Raw genomic sequence first — 16495 nt, 5'->3', positions numbered from 1 at the left:
GCGCCGTTGGTCTGTGTTCTTCTGAGGAAGGGGAGTGGGGGCGGAATGCCTGCTGTGGGAGGGGGGGATGTCTCTGGGGTGGGGGCAGAAAGGGAGCTCAGGGCAGATAAGAAGGGTCACCCAGAACTTTGGGGGGCTCGAATCATTAAAATCAAAGTCATTCTGAGAACATAATGCTTCTGGACTCCAGTCCCTCCCCGGTGGGGTCTGGCTGGTGCTGGGGGCTCCTCTGGGAGTGGGAGAGGGAGGGGAAATGCGTCTCCAGAGGGAAGCCCCTGAGGTAACCGCCCGCTCCTTTGTGTCTCCCCATCTCCCAGCCAAGTGGAAAAGGTCCTCGCCTCCCCGAGGTGTACTGTGTCATCAGCCGCCTTGGCTGCTTCGGCTTGTTTTCCAAGGTAAGGAGGGATCCCCAAAATCAGGGAGCCCCTGCCCCCACAGGGATCCTCCCGGACTCCCCAATCTGCCAGTCCCCTCAGAAAGTCGGGGGGTAGGGGGGTCAGGGACTGGGATCTGGGACTGACTGGGGGCAAGCCACCCCGGTAAAAGGGGGGTGCCGATAATGGTGCTGCTTCTCTCCCAAAGCTGTCCGGCCCACATGGCACAAGAGGCTCTTCTCGTTGTTTCTGAGACCCAGGTCTCTGCCTGCTTTGGTCAGGGGCTTGCAGACCACAGGAGGGCCCGGAGCTCATGTGGGCTGTGGGCATGTGGACGGGATTTCAGGGAAGCAGAGGGCCCCGGGGCGGTTTTTCTGTGCTTGGCCCCAGGCCCTGGGTTGGGGTCTTATTTGGAGAGGGATCCTGGCTGGGCCGGGGGCTCCAGACTCTCTGCGCTGGTCCAGAGCCCCTGGGAGTGAATCAGTCTAGTCTGGAGGAGGGCGGGAGACGCAGCCCACTGATGGGACGCCTTTCTGGGGATGTCGGGGCAGATCCTTGACGAGGTGGAGCGACGGCGGGGGATCTCGGCCGCCCTGGTGTACCCCTTCATGAGAAGTCTCATGGAGTCGCCCTTTCCTGCCCCAGGAAAAACCATCAAAGTGAAGACCTTCCTGCCTGGATCAGGAAACGAGGTATGAGCCGGCCCCTCGCCCGGGGGTCTGCCTTTCTGGGGTCACCGCCCCCTCCTCACCTGGGACGCAGTGCCGGATGCCCCTTGGAGGAATGGGGAGAGCACTGTGGGAGCCGATCGGGGGGTGCTGCCCAAAGCCGCCACGTGTGGCCCTTTCCCGTGGCCCCCCTGGAAGGGACGTGGTCTCGGGGCCCCGAGAGTCCCGGCTTCCGGCCCCACCCTGTCACTCTGTATCTGCCCAATGGTGAGCGTGTCGCCACACAGCCTGGGCTCGGGCAGGAGGCCAGGACACTCCTCCTCCTGGTGCCCACAGTGATGGCGGGGGGCTGGGAGAGAAGGCCAGACGCCCCGTTGTGCCCTGGGAGGCTCAAGGTCCTGGCCTCCGTTTCCTCATCTGTCCGACGGGCCCTGCTCGCTTGCCTCTCGGGGGGCACGGAGCTCGTGGAACTGTTCCCCGCTGGGTTTTATAATTTAGGGATGTCCTTGGCGAAGGTGGGGGTCAGGCCTGCAGCCCGGCCTTCCTCCTGTCCGTGCTTTCCCTCTGTGTGGCTCCTTTCCCTGGGCACCCTCCCTCCCTCCTTCCAGGCCTGGGACGCAGTTTAGCCAGGAGCTGGGACCTCCCCACTTGTGCACACTCTCTAAAAATGCTCAGGAGGGACGGGTGGGAGGCTTCCTCTGGCACTTCGAGTATCTCAGGGTACCTGGTGCTTCTCCTCTGTGGCTGCAAATCATGGCCCCCACTGTCTGGGAAAAATGAATGTTTGAAAACCCCCCAGGAGACCCATTTACATGGGTGGCCCACGGACATTGGGCCCACGTGCAATTAGGTACTTTGTTCACTCAAAACGCGATCAGTGTTCAGTGACGAATTTTCCATCACGTTTTTTCTTTTCCTCTGAGACAATTGGGGTTAAGTGACTTGCCCAGGATCACACAGCCAGGAAGTGTTAAGTGTCTGAAACCAGATTTGAACTCAGGTCCTCCTGACTCGGGGGCTGGTGCTCTGTCCACTGCACTAGCTGCCCCTGTCACATATTTTTTGAACAAACTCTATCATTAGTAAAATGCCACAACTTCCCTCTACTCCCTAAATGTCTTTTTGTTGGTTTGGGGTTGTCATTTTAATTTCTCAGAGATCATAGTATCCCCAGGAGAGTATTAATGTTTAAGAAATAGGTGGCTGACAGTTCAAGGCCACTGAAAGCTCTGCTAACCTGCAAATAGGATCCGGCTCTTCCTCTGGTTTAATTCTGGACCCAGCCTTTGGCAGGATCTGAGATGTACCTGCTGATGGGGGGGTAACTGTGTGACTGAGTGCTTTTTCAGCCATTTGAGTTATCCAGATTATGGTGTGCCACATAAGACTGGCAAGAGAATAAACACTGCAGTATGTACGTGAGTGTGTGTGTGTGTGTGTGTGTGTGTGTGTGTGTGTGTGATTATTCTTATAGACTTTGCTGCCCACTTTCCTTCTAAAAGTGACCAGACCACTCTCCTCTCATTTAATTCTTGGTTGCCCATTTATAGCACCTATTCAGGAGATAAATACTTATTTTTATGTATCTGTATACATATATTTTCACACACACACATACATATACATACATACTGTGGATTAACTCAACATGCTGGTTTCCAACTGGAAATCCTATTTTGAACAATTGGCATTTTTATCAGCTTGGGCTTTTTAATCTCTGGATTTTTAGATCTTTTTGAGTGTATCTCAGTGAGACACTTCTTTTGCTGTGGAACTGGACAAAGTCAACATCATGTCATCCCACAAGCAGGATCTTCCCATTTATAGGGAATCCCTCTTTCTCTTGGACGCTCACCAGCGCCCTCCTCTATGGTTTCCCCAAGAAGAATGTAAATGCATTTAGGGGAAGGACTATTTTCATCTTGGTCACCGTATCCCCAGCGTTTGGCTCAATATTAGCCACATAGCAAACGCTTAATGACTCTTGTGAAACCGAGTTGAGAAACAGTGGCAGCCGCTTGTGGGGAAGAGGCCCCTTACGCTTTGCTGGATATTTTGTAGCGTGCAGATATCTCTCTGGGTGTTCTTGTGGCTTCTGGTCCGCTTGGTGGTTTTTCCAGATTGTGGTGCGCCATGATTTGCAGCCGTATACAGTAGCCAAGGGAGATACTGGTATTTTTTTTAATTGTATGTGTGTGAACAGCTTGTGTTTGTTAAAAACTCCAGATGGCCCTGTCTGTGGTTTCATCTGTCAGAGTATCCTGTGTAGTCTTGAAATATTACATGGAAGACAACATTAGGAGAGAAATTCTTGAGGCTACATTTTGTTCTACCAAGTCAACCCCCCCCCCCTTTTTTTTAAGTCAGTAAGCAATAAACACCAGCGAGATCCTGTATTTTCTACAGTGTTCAGTCACTTGTGTGACAGAAGTTATCCCCTTAGAAATCACAGGACCCCCAAACTGAAATTGCTTGTGAAGGAGAGAAGGCTGGTGGGTGGGTCCCATGCAACAGGTGACCTGAGGGATGTCATCCAGGAGATGGCTGAGTCAGTCACCTAGCAGAGGCTGACAGTGACAGAGGGACAGTTACCCATGGAATTTTTAAAGACTTAGAGAAGGGCCTCTAGCGCTCTGGGGATGATGGGAGGCCAGGGACAAGAAGCCGGGTCATCAGACATTTTGCCCGACTGGGGAAGAATCCACAAGGAGGAAGAAGGGCTTAAATAGTAGCACCCACTGGGTGTGAACCACAACATAGAATTCTCACTCTCTCATTTTCTTGCATTTTGTTTTCTTTCTCAGTTTTTTTCCCTTCTTGATCTAATATTTCTTGTGCAGCAAGAGAACTGTGTAAATATGTATACATATATTGGATTTAACATATACTTAAACATATTTAACATGTATTGGGCTGTCTATCATCCAGGGGAGGGGGTGGGGGGAATGAGGGGACAATTGGGAACAGAAGCTTTTGCAAGGGTCAATGTTGGAAAATTATCCATGCATATGTTTTGTCAATAAAAAAGCTATAATAAAAAAATAGAGATTTAAAAGTAAAAAAGAAAAAGAAAACATACCGTAGCATCAGCCTTGGGCAGAGCTACCTCCTGAGAAGAGTTTGAGACTGGGGAGCAGCTCTGGAAGATGACCAGTGCCCCGGCCTCAGGATCCACTCCTCCTGTCTGCTTCTGGCAAGGGGGCCATGAGGAAATTCATCATGGCTTACCCTCACCATCACGGCCTTCTCCTTCCCCACAAGGGTTAAGATGGGGGGCGGGGGCTACCTGAAGGAGGTACTTCACAGTTTAAAAGAGTGAAAGGTACTGACATGGGAGAGTCTGGATCCCCTATTCTGCTAAGGATGGGAGATGTCTAAAATTGTTAGCTGTGGCCCCCACCTACAGGCAGAGAGATAGAAGACACCATCTTTATGGTGTCATTTAAATCTGGTGTTCTTCCTTAAGTATAAAGCCAGGGCAGGGCAGGAGCAGAATCAGCCCGAGTCCGGCCCCTCCGTCTGGGGGACTAGGAGATAGTGATCTGACAGCAGCTCCGGCAGGCTATCTATCATGGGGCAAATTCTTTAGCTCCTTCGTGTCTCCCTTCCCCGTGAATGAGGAGGCTGGATGGACTGAGGGCCCTTTCCCAGCAGGTCCAGTTGTAGAGTTGGATCCTGCTTCCAAAAGCTTGGTCTTCTTCCTTTCCTTCCTTTAATCCCTCTTTTCTTTCTTCTCTCTCTCTCTCTCTCTCCATTTTCCCTCCTTTGAGCTTGGCCAAGAGAGAAGGTGAAGGTATTTCTTTGTGCCTATTTGGGGTTTGGGGGGACTTAGAGAGAAGGGGAAATCCTGGGATCGTGTGAGGGTCTTGTTCCAAGGGAGAGGGTGGGGATGGACTGGGTGGGGAGGGGGCGACGGTAGAGGGAGGATTCAGGTCCGACAAGCAGCTTCCTTACACCCCTGTCCCTCATCACACGGCTCACCCCTCCCTCCTCCGGCTCCCTCTAGGTACTGGAGCTGCGACGGCCCACGGACTCGCGCCTGGAACACGTAGACTTTGAGTGTCTGTTCACCTGCCTCAGCGTGCGCCAGCTCATCCGTATCTTTGCCTCGCTGTTATTGGAGCGACGTGTGATCTTTGTTGCTGACAAGCTCAGGTAGGGCTGGGAGGCTCAGATGGGGGTCTGGGGAGGGGGGAAAGGCAGGAAAGAACCAACTTGCTTCTTCCCCCCCCCCCGAGAATCCAGGGTTTCCCCATTGCCTTCCCTGCGACCCTGAGCCCCGTTGCGAGAGCACCGTGTGAATGCTTCTGTGAATGTGTCTCTTGTGCACATCCACATTCAGTGTTTCGGCAGGGCTCGGGATGGACAGGGAACTGGGAACAGCCCAGATCTCTGCCAAGCCCTGAGGATGAGGGGCTTCCTGGGGAACTGGGTGCGTTAGGGTTAGGTGAGCCCAGGGAGTGTTATCTGAGTTACCAAAGTCACAGTAGTTTGGGGTGGGGGGAACACGAGAAGCGCCAGGAACTCGAACCTGACTGAGAAATACCTGCATATCACCAGCAAATGAGCCGGACTTCCGAAAGACTTCCAAGGGACGCTGCTCTTGCCTGCTTCTCCTGCCCGTCTGAGTGCATCCTCTCAGTCTCTTGCTGAATCTCTGTCCAGCTCACGTTCACTTAGTGGCCCTCTCCAAAGGCTCCGTCCTGGGCCCTTTCTCTCCTCCTCTGTGCTGTCGGCTTAGCGATCGCTTCAGCTCCCTGGTCAGTTGTCATCTTTGTGCAAATAATTCTGCATATATTTGTATGTCCAGCCTTAATCTTTCTCCTCAACTCTAGTCTTTTTCTTCTTTATTTTTCTGGTTATACATGTATATTATCTTTTTAAATATACATTTCTTTATGAATCATGTTGGATCACCTCTAGTCTTGCATCACCAATCACCTTGTGTATAAACTTGAATTGTAATGTCTCCCTGGCTGGCATCTCACACTCAACACGTCTGAAAAAGAATTCATCATTTTTCTCCCCCAAACTCCCTCTTTTCCCAGATTTTCAAAGGCACCACCAGTCTACCAGGGTCGGTGTCATCCTCAGTTCTCACCTCACATGTCTAATCTATTGCCGAGGTTGCCATTTCCACCTTCGTAGCATCTTCCATTTATGTCCCCTTATCTCTAGTCTTCTAGCACCATCTTGGTGTAGCCCTTCACCTTGGCTAGACTGTTGCAACAGGCTTCACTTTATTTTTCCCACCTCAAGACAATGATCATGTTTTCTATAGGACTTCTTTTCTTTTGGCAAAACATTTCCATTTCCTTTAATCAAAGATTTCATGCATGTTGTGTGATCTCAAGGTCTTCTGCTATCCTGGTCCGTCTTGAATAGATGCAGTCCAACTTCTCATTAGCTTCTCCAAAATAAGATAGCCAGGATTGAACACATTACAGGAAAAGTCTGGATGGGACAGAGTATCCCATTGCTCTGGACACTATAACTTTTAAATCATTTAGGATCATTTTAGCTTTTTTGACTTATATATCTAACACATTTTGAGCTGGTCATCAATGAAAACCCCCAGAACTTTTTTTTTTAATTACCAGAACTGTATTACTTTTGCTTATTCTGAAATTGATTTTTTTAAACCCCAAATTAGAACTTTATATTTAATTCTGTATTTGTTGTTGTTTAGTCATTTTTAGTCATGTCCAGCTCTTGATGATGCCTTTTGAGGTTTTATTGGTAGAGATACTAGAATGGTTTACCATTTCCTTCTCCACTCATTTTAGAGATGAGGAAACTGAGGCGAATAGGGTTAAGTGACTTGCCTAATAATCTCACAGCTACTAAGTGTTTCTAAGGCTGTATTTGAACTCTGCTCTTCCTGACTCCAGACTTGACTATCCATCTTACTAGATTTAGCCCAGCACTCAATTTAGCCTTTGGAGATCCTTATGGATCTTGATTCTGTTCTCAAATCTAATAATGATTTGTGTCATCTCTAAATTTGATAAACGTTATCTAGGCTTTCAACCAATTCACTGATACAAATTGATGGTAGTAGCTGATGTTTATTTAGTATTTTGTAGTTTTTAGAGCTCTTGTCTATAAACAAGTATAGATACTCAAATAGCAAGGGTGGGTAGTAGGAGGTGAGGAAGGATTCAAATCCCAAATCTGCCAACTCTATCTCACGAATACACGGTTGGAAACTTTGCTCCAAAATTACACCAGTTCATTAATGATTTTTCTTTGGACCTAGACATTTAGCTAGTTCCAGCCCTTCCTAAGATGATGATCATTTGGCCCACATTTCTCCATCTTGTTCATGACAATAGCGCAAGCGATTTTGTCAGATGCTTTGCTGAAACTCACATCATCTACCTCATTTAGTAGTTTTGTAAAGCTATCAATAAATGAAAACGTGCTAATATGGTATGATCTAGTCAGATAAAGCTATGTGCTGGCTTTTAGTGATCACTGCTTCCCTTTCTAAATACTCACAAACCCTTCCTTTAATAATATATCATTTTTTCACAAATTCAGCTCAAGGACATTAGTCTATCATTTGAAGATTCTGTCTTCTTTTATTTTTATTTTATTTTTTATACATATTTTTATTAAACCTTTTTAATTTTCAAAAGATATTGATTGATAATTTTTCAACATTAACCTTTGCAAAACACTGTGTTCCAATTTTCCCCCTTCTCCCCACCACTCCCCTAGATAACAAATAACCCAATATATGTTAAACATGGTGAAAATATATGTTAAGTCCAATATATGTATACATATTTGTACAGTTATCTTGCTGCACAAGAAAAATGAAACCAAAAAGGAAAAAATGAGAAAAAAAATAAAATGCAAGCAAACAATAACAAAAAGAATGAGAATTTTGCTCCCTTTTAAAAAAGAAGAGGAACATTTTTCCTGTTGTAGTCATGAGGATAATCCCTCTTAATGCCCACGTTTTGCAAAAATCAGTGACAGTGGTTCAGGTTTTTTAATCCCAGGTCTATTGAACTTTTTGGGAGAAGTTAGGTGTTTTCATACTTATCTTATGTTTCAACTTCCTGTTAATCATTTTTTTCCTGTTCTTCCCACTCCAAAATTCTTTTGTAACTGAGAAAAGAGAAGAAAAATGAAAATTAAGAAGTTCTCTGTCTCATTTGTTAATTTTTCTTCAATCCCAGTCAACCAACAACCATTTTCCTCTTATGCCAAGATAATTTAATTTTTTTTTTTTGACAAGACATTCAGATTGGACAACTAGAAAGTGTCAAACACCTAAGGTCATATTTGAACTCATATCTTTGAGTCCAGGGTTAGTGCTCTATCCACTCTACCACCCAATTGTCTCCCCCTAAAGGTAATTTTAAAAAGCCTTCTTGATCGTATTGATCATCCTCAACATCTGCATTTTGATGCCCTACCATTAAGCTCAGCGATGTTTTTTGGGTACCCATTTTGGAAGACATTAAAGCTTTAAATTTTGACTAGGTACCTCAGTAAATAGAATGCCAGGCCACAAGTCAGCAAGTCTCATCTTCCTGAGTTTAAATCTGGCTTTAGACACTTTCTGTGTGACATTGGACAAGTCACTTCACCCTGTTTGCCTCAGTTTCCTCATCTGTAAAATGAGTTGGAGAAGGAAATGGCAAATCACTCCAGTATCTTTGCCAAGAAAATTCCAAATGCAGTCATGGAGAGTCAGAGGACAGAAAATGAATAAACAACAATAAATTAACTTTATTAACTTATATTTAACTTGTTATTTTGTTTTATATTGTATATTACTTATATACATGTTGTATATTATTGTGTGTATCTATCTATCTATCTATCTATCTATGTAGTATATTAACTTGTTAACTTGTATTAACAAGTACATTACCCAGAGTTTGGCAAAGGATTTGATAGTGGCTCATCCTGTTGTTGTGTTCAAGATGGAGAGACACAGGCTGGACACTTGCTGGATGCAAGATTTGAATATGGTGAAATGACCAGACTCAACAAGTGGGCATTAAGGGGTAGACGCCAGTACTGTCATTTGAAGATTCTTCCTCCCTTTTAAAAAAGAAAAGGAGCATTCTTCCTTTTGTAGTCATGAGGATCATCCCTCTTAGTCCCCGTGTCTAGTAGGAGTACCCAGGGAATTTTTATGTTGGCCCTTGTGCTATTTAATATTTTTATCTTTGACCTGGATGGAGACATAGTTGGCAAGATTATCATATTTGCAGGTGACAGAAAACTGTTAAATGACAAAATCAGGTTCCCTCTTTATCTGTGAACCCGTGAAATCTAGAACATGATGGAATTGGAACTTAGCCCCAAGTAGAGTTGGAGCCCGGAGGGAAATAGCACTTTTGGCCCCTCCTCATGTTCCACAGCCTTGAGGCTTTTGAGGTACCTGAGGGCCAGAATAGAGAATCTCAAAGGACCAAATCTGCCCAACTGAGCTTCTTGGGGGGAAACCCTGTGCCCAGTTATTCAGGCTTGAAGTCTTGGGTCATCTTTCTTTGGCCCCTAATTCAGTCCATTATTTCTCCTTCCATAGTAACCCCTGCAGGCCCTGTTTTATCGTGCTCTGTTCATTGTGAAGCACCTGTTCACCCATACAAGGGGCAAGATCTCCTTAGGACTAGATCGTACCTTCATCCTGCCCTTTCCATTCTCTTTCTCCTTTCTTGGATCATCATCTTCCTTCTGCCATCACCTGAGACTCTGTCCCAAAGCCTTCTCTCTCTACACTCCCTCATCTCATGATTAATTACATTGAATTACATTTAATGAATATTGATTAGGTTGCATACATCTTTCCCTCCTGTTCAGTTATAAATTACTTGAATAAGACCTATACTGTATGCGTCTTTTTATATGATGTGTTTACATATATATATATCATTTTTATACATTGCCTAACAAGGGCCCTTGCACATTAAATCAGTTTACTGAATTTAATAATGAGAGACTTGTCCCTCCTCCCTCCCTCACCTCCATTCCTATTTATGCCGCCCTCATTCCCTATCCCAGAAAAGGAGAATCAAGACTGGTTTTGAAAAGAAAAAAATTCCCCTATTTCAAAACTAACATTAGGAAATTTCCCCTGCTTCAAAACCCTAATATTTCTTATACTCTAAAGCAGTAATTAAGGTCAAGTTTCCAGTAAGAAATAATCAGGTCCCTTGAGTTGGCGATTTCCCAGAATGGGGCTGCCCCCCTTCTCACTCTAGTGTGGCAGTGGGTGGGCCTTCATGGGTGGCTGCCAGTCCACAGGGGGAGGTGTCTGCTGATGTACTTTAGGGGATTTTGACCTTGGCCTTGTGCCAGTTAATAGTTTTCATCTTTGACTTGGATGGAGACACAATGGGCCAGCTTATCTCCGTAGGCTTCCCTGCACCTTGCAGACTGGGCCTTGCACATTCCCTTCTTGTCCCCTGGTACCCCTGGGCTGGGCTGGGGCTCTGCTGTGGGTACAGCTTTCTCTGCTTCCTGGGGCCCAGTCATCCTTCTGGGGCCCTCACCATCCTTGGGTTTTTCCTTTTCCGCCCAGTCTCTGCACCCCTCCTCACCCTTCCCCAATTTGGGGTCGTACCTTCCCTCTGAATGCAGCCCTTGTTCCTGTCCCTGCTTCAGGCTGCAGGTGTGAGCACGTTCCCAGTGAGGGCTCCCAAAGCTTGCTGGCCAGGCAGGGGTTCTGCTCTGAGCCAGGAGGCGGAGGAGGACGGGGGCACGGGGCGGGGGAGGACGGGGGGCACAGGGCAGGGGGCGGGGGAGGATGGAGGGCACGGGGAGGGGGAGGACGGGGACACTGGGCGGGAAGAATCCAGTGCTTTGGATCGTGTCACGGAAAAACTCCCCCCTTCTTCCAAGCTTTTGCTCTCGAAGCTTCTGCTGGCCTGGGGAATGGGGAAGGAAGAAGGGATCTTGACTTTGTGGAATATAGAAACACCCCCAGGGGTGCTAGAAAAATCTCCTTATTTTAGATAAGTTAATCCCATCTACCTGGGTTGGAGAAGGAGCTATTTTTTCCTAATGCAGTGACGGATGAAGAGGAGGTGATGGGTTGATATTTGTTGGTTGAATTATTTAATTAAATGGCCTGGAAGTCTGAATAAGGTGTCCACTAGAGGGCCTAGCCAGCATGCTCTGGGCCTCCTGATCCAACAAGAGAGCTTGTCATCTTCCCCATCTGCCATTTTGTTTCATTAAAATCTGAGCAGAGTTCCCCCCACTCCTCTCTCCGCTTCCCCAGTATCACTCCCATAGCTGTCCCAGGGGAGGGGTCTTGGGAATCTGTTACCAGGCAGGGCTCATGGGGGAGTGCTCGGGAGTGTAAAGGCACAGAAGGTGGGACTGTGGAGGGGAAGGGGGAGAAGTTTGATAAAGAGCCTCTTTATCCCAGACCTGCCCGGGCAAGGAGGTGGCAGTGGGCGGGAGACTCGTGGAGGCCCTGGAGACCAGGCTCTGCTGGGTGGGACTCGGGTGGAAGAGCTTGTGTCTAGGCCAGGCCCTCTCCCGAGTGTCAGCCGTGCAGGGAAACGCGGGCTTCCCCTCTCTGCCCCCTCTCAGAGGGTCTCTGGTCCTTGCCTGCGAGCTGTCGACTTCACCCTGTCGCACAGTCAGACACACACTCGGTCTGTGCCCCCTCACACGCATCTCGTGCCCCCTCAGCCGCACAGCCAAGGCCTTGGCCCTCCTTGTGACAAGCAGAGCCACTACTGAGGGTGGGGAGGGGGCTGGGGACTGCCGGGGACAGAGTTCAGAGGAGAAAGGACACCCTCCTCCACGGACGGGGAGATGGCAGAGCAGGACCGGTGGGAAGGGGAGGAGGAGGACCGGAAGAGCCAGGCTCCCAAGTGCCAGGTCCCACACACCGGCCCTTGCGCTTTCTCATTATTGTCCCGGACCCTTGGGCCGGGCCGCCTCTGCTGTGGGTGAACGGGGCGTGATGGGGACGCTCACTGACGGGGGAGCCTCGTCCAGCCTTCCCGGAATGGCTGCTGGGTGTCTTCGGGAGGCTCCCTGCGTCCGCCCCCTCCCCCCGGCCGGGTTTCGGCCCTTCTCCGCCCGCCACTGCCCTGGCTGAGGCGCTCTGTCTCTCTCCTGCTCTCCAGCACCCTGTCCAGCTGTTCCCACGCAGTGGTCGCCCTGCTCTACCCCTTCTCCTGGCAGCACACCTTCATCCCTGTGCTCCCGGCCTCCATGATCGACATCGTCTGCTGCCCCACCCCTTTTCTGGTGGGGCTGCTCTCCAGTTCCCTCCCCAAACTGAAGGAGCTGCCTGTGGAGGAGGTGCGTCCTAATGGTTGGGGAAGGGGGGTGGGGGGAAGGAAGGGGGAGGGCAAGGAAGGAATGGAAAGGGGGGGCAACCCATCTTCCTGGGTCTGACCATGTCTGCCAGCCTTGTGCTGCCTCCCCTGCTCTTGGTCCCTCTTCTCACCTCTAGAGTGGTATCTCTGGGCTCCTCACTGTAGGCTCCTAAGTTCTGGGATGTTCGTGGTGCCAGGGGGACAGCTTGATGAGAACCTGACATTTACCCTAGAATTCTTTTTTCCCTTAGGCCCTGATGGTGAATCTGGGATCTGATCGGTTCATCCGACAGGTAAGCAAGCAGCGAGCCAGCCCTCTATCTTTCCACCGACTGTGGGCTCTCTTGGATCAGCCTTCAGTGCTTCCCCTAACACAGACTGGCTGTCTGACAACTAGGTTGTTAGAACAATGAAACTTCTCTTCTCTTCTCTTCTCTTCTCTTCTCTTCTCTTCTCTTCTCTTCTCTTCTCTTCTCTTCTCTTCTCTTCTCTTCTCTTCTCTTCTCTTCTCTTCTCGGAAGAACGTTTTTAATGTATAAAGTAAAATAGATAAGATTATTAAGGAGATCTATTATATTACAATTCAGTTTGTGGTTTATTCAATTAATTGTGTCCACTCTTCATGACCCCCATTTGGAGCTTTCTTTGCAAAGACAGTGGAGTAGTTTGTCATTTCCTTCTCCAGCTCATTTTACAGATGGGGAAACTGAGGCAAACAGGATTGAGTGACTTGCCCAGGTCACACAATGTCTGAGGCCCGATTTTATTCAAGGACTGACTCCAGTCCTAAAATTCAGTTAGAAAAATATAAAAAAGAAAAATAACCCACATTCACAGTTAGCTCAAGGTTTAAGAACATATCAGCATCTCACCCCTCACAAACAAGAGTCAGCCTGGATTTGGGTCTATACTTTTTAATTCTCTGTTATGGGGTTCCATTATTGGCAGTGGAAGAAAGCCCCTTAGAAGTCCCCTTCCTTCTCTAGCAGACATCCTCTGAGAAGAAAGGCAGTTCGGTGGACAAGCAACCACAAAATCCTGGGTTCTAGCCCTTCCTCTGTCACTTATTAGCTTGGTGATCTTGGCCCTGTCACTTACATTCTTAGAATTTAGATTTCTTCATCAATAAGACAAGTCTCAGGGCCTTGTCCAGCTTCTAGTTCCCTGAACCCAGAGCTAGAAAATGAAGAGGCAAGGCAGAAAAAGGAATGAGAACTGGGTCTCCCCTATCTGGGACGCAGCGGGGGCCATGTTCTGGCCGCAGAGCTTAGCATCCTCTCACTTCATTCTTGCAGATGGACGATGAGGACACATTGTTGCCTAGGAAGTTACAAGCAGCTCTGGAGCAGGCTCTGGAGAGAAAGAATGAACTGATCTCCCAGGACTCCGACAGTGACTCCGATGATGGTAAGACAAGTGGTCTGCATTCTGGTGTCATTATCAGAACTGAAGGAGGAGTCAAGGGGTAGAGAAAGGCTCTTTACCCTTAACAATTAAACTGTATGGCCTGCTTTGGGCCTAATAGAGAAACAGAAATCCCACTACAAAGGGAGAGACCTGCTTTCTACGTCCCTCCTTCAGACTGCATTACCCCAAACCCAGCTCCCCTCAGTGTCTCAGGGAAGGAGGGAGATCTTGGTAATTTCTCAGAGACTTGAACAAACGGAACACACATGGACATTTCAATGCACAAAGAACACAAAAAGAGAATTCTCTGTGTGAATCTTGAGTCTCCAATATGGGAAGGCTTAAAAAAGAAAACTATATAGTAAACATGATCATCCCAACATCCTTCAGTTTGTTCATGTCCCTCCTTATATTTCCTCCTCTGTCCTGCATATTTTTAAATGTTTCATTGATCTCTCTCGCTCCCTCCCTCTCTCCTTCCCTCCCTTTTCAATCCCTTCCTTCCTTCTTTATCTTTTCTTTTCTCCCCTCAAATAAAAGTCCTTCCTTGAGGCAGCTAGGTGGCACAGTGGATAGAGCCCCAGCCCTGAAGTCTGGAGGACCTGAGTTCAAATCTGTCTCAGACACTTAACATTTCCCAGCTGTGTGACCCTAGGCAAGTCACTTAACCCCAATTGCCCCAGCAAAAACAAACAAACAAGTCTTTCCTTGTAATAAATAAGTATAGTCTGGCAAAATAAATTCTCACATTGCTATTGTTTGAACATGGGTGGCCCCTCATCCTTTGTTTCTCTGCCAGGATGTAGGACTATGCTCCACCAATTAATCTTCTGAACTTTCATCCCATTGATTAGATTTAAGTTCTTATTTTGGGATAGAAGCTATTTTCCATTACCTTCTTGTAGTGTCCAGGTGCATTTGCTCAGTCCCATTTTTATTACTTCATATGAGTCTTCCTATATCCTCTATTCCTATATCCTATATTCTATATCATTTTTTTTTTCAGCAATTCCCTCCTTACAAGGCACTCACTTTTCTAAAGTTTTGCTCCAAATGCTTTTTGCATATATGGATTCTTTCTCTCTTCACTCTTTGGGATAGTTACCTAGTCGTGGTAATGCTGGGTCCAATGGCTTTGGGGGCTTTACTTTCCAGAATGTTACCAATTCCTATTCTATGGACAAGGCCTTAGTGGACCTTTCTTCTCAGAGTCTCCCCAACAATTACCGCTCTCTTTTTTTTTTCTTCTTCCCTGTCCCTTCTAGAATGTAATACCCTTAATGGGCTGGTGTCTGAAGTGTTTATTCGTTTTTTTGTGGAGACCATCGGCCACTACTCTCTGTTCCTAACTCAGAATGAGAAGGGGGAAAGAGCCTTCCAGCGGGAGGCCTTCCGGAAGTCCGTGGCCTCTAAGAGCATCCGCCGTTTCCTGGAGGTTTTCATGGAGTCCCAGATGTTCGCCGGTTTCATCCAGGACAGAGAGCTGAGAAAGTGCCGGGCCAAGGGTAAGAAGGGGAGGATGGGGCTGGAGCTGAGGCTGGGACAGCCCCAGGGGCCTTGTGTTGGTGGAAGCCTCTCGGATGATCGAGTTGGGCAAAGATCGGATTTTCTTGACTTTCCATCTTCTTCTGAAAGGACGAGGCGGGCTGGGAATCGAGTGAGGCAGCACCTGGCAGGAAGCCTGATTTCCAGGGGCATCTCCATCCCCAAGGCATGACTGCAATGGCTCCCTCCCCTTGTAATAGGAAGCTGAAGGAGAATGTAGTAGAACAGGGACGGGAATCATTCTTTTGGTAGCCGTGGGCTGGCTGACCTACCTCAGGCTTGTTCCTTCTGCCCCAAAGAGCAGACCTAGGGTGCAAAGGGCTGAGCAAAGGAGCAAATTTCATCTATATCAAACATATATTCAGTCAGTCTGAGCCTCAATTCCCACATCTGTCAAATGGGAATAATAACAGTTGGAGGCCTTGCCTCAAGAGAGTTGTCCTGAAAAAGACCAAAAGAGACCGTGGCTGACACTGACCTTGCATTTTACTCGCACGAATCAGGTGCTTTGCAAACCTTAAAGCGTTCTGTAAATCGTGGCTAACATTTCTGTGGAGAGCCAGGCACTGTGCTCTGTGAGTTATTTATGAGTCCTGCCATTTTCATCACCGTTTTGGTTGTCATCGCTATTATTTCACTGTCCTGTGGGTCCCGGAGTGGGCAGGGACAAGGCTGTAGCCGGACCCTCGTTCCGGATCCGGGAGTTCTGATAGGTTGTTCCTGTGCCGAGACTCAGGAATCCCGCTGCCGGGGCCTTCACGCCGAGGCTTCCTCCTTCCATCTCCCCTCCCCTCTGGTGATTGCTCTCCGTCCCCTCCTCTTCCCAGGCCTGTTTGAGCAGCGAGTGGAGCAGTATTTAGAAGAACTCCCCGATACGGAGCAGAGTGGGATGAATAAATTTCTTCGAGGCCTGGGTGAGTGGCTACTTCCTTCACGACGGGCCTGGGGTCTCCCTTGTGCCAACGAGGTGGATACGGGGCAGAGGGCAGGGCGGGGAGGGGACCTGGGCACATCTTCCAAAAATATCCATGTCCGTGGTGACTTCCCCGAGGGGAGACGCTTCTGTAGGGCCTTAGTTCTTGGCCTAAGCGTCCTGCTGAGTCCAGCCTGCGAGCTTTCTTTTCACGGGCGAGCGCAGCCTGGAGGATGGCTCTGTGTCCCTTCCCTGGCCTGCGACCTGTGGAAAGGCAGC

The 16495-nt window shown here is 48.2% G+C and overlaps 1 protein-coding gene across 10 annotated transcripts in view; it reads left to right on the top strand.

Moving 5' to 3' along the window:
- The window catches only part of DENND2B (DENN domain containing 2B), a 203632-nt gene that overhangs the window by 186246 nt on the left and 891 nt on the right, over positions 1-16495 (top strand). For all 10 annotated transcript variants that reach the window (XM_051965226.1, XM_051965225.1, XM_051965224.1 and 7 more), the window contains 8 exons: positions 318-395; positions 926-1066; positions 5049-5197; positions 12157-12334; positions 12603-12644; positions 13647-13758; positions 15024-15263; positions 16131-16217. In XM_051965226.1, the coding sequence (XP_051821186.1) occupies positions 318-395; positions 926-1066; positions 5049-5197; positions 12157-12334; positions 12603-12644; positions 13647-13758; positions 15024-15263; positions 16131-16217 (1027 nt within the window). The remainder of the gene's footprint in view (positions 1-317; positions 396-925; positions 1067-5048; positions 5198-12156; positions 12335-12602; positions 12645-13646; positions 13759-15023; positions 15264-16130; positions 16218-16495) is intronic.

Source organism: Antechinus flavipes, chromosome 6, assembly GCF_016432865.1.
Source record: "Antechinus flavipes isolate AdamAnt ecotype Samford, QLD, Australia chromosome 6, AdamAnt_v2, whole genome shotgun sequence".
NCBI lineage: Eukaryota > Metazoa > Chordata > Mammalia > Dasyuromorphia > Dasyuridae > Antechinus > Antechinus flavipes.
The sequence above is the reverse complement of the archived record's forward strand: the minus strand, read 5'-3'. Positions and strand labels throughout refer to the sequence as shown.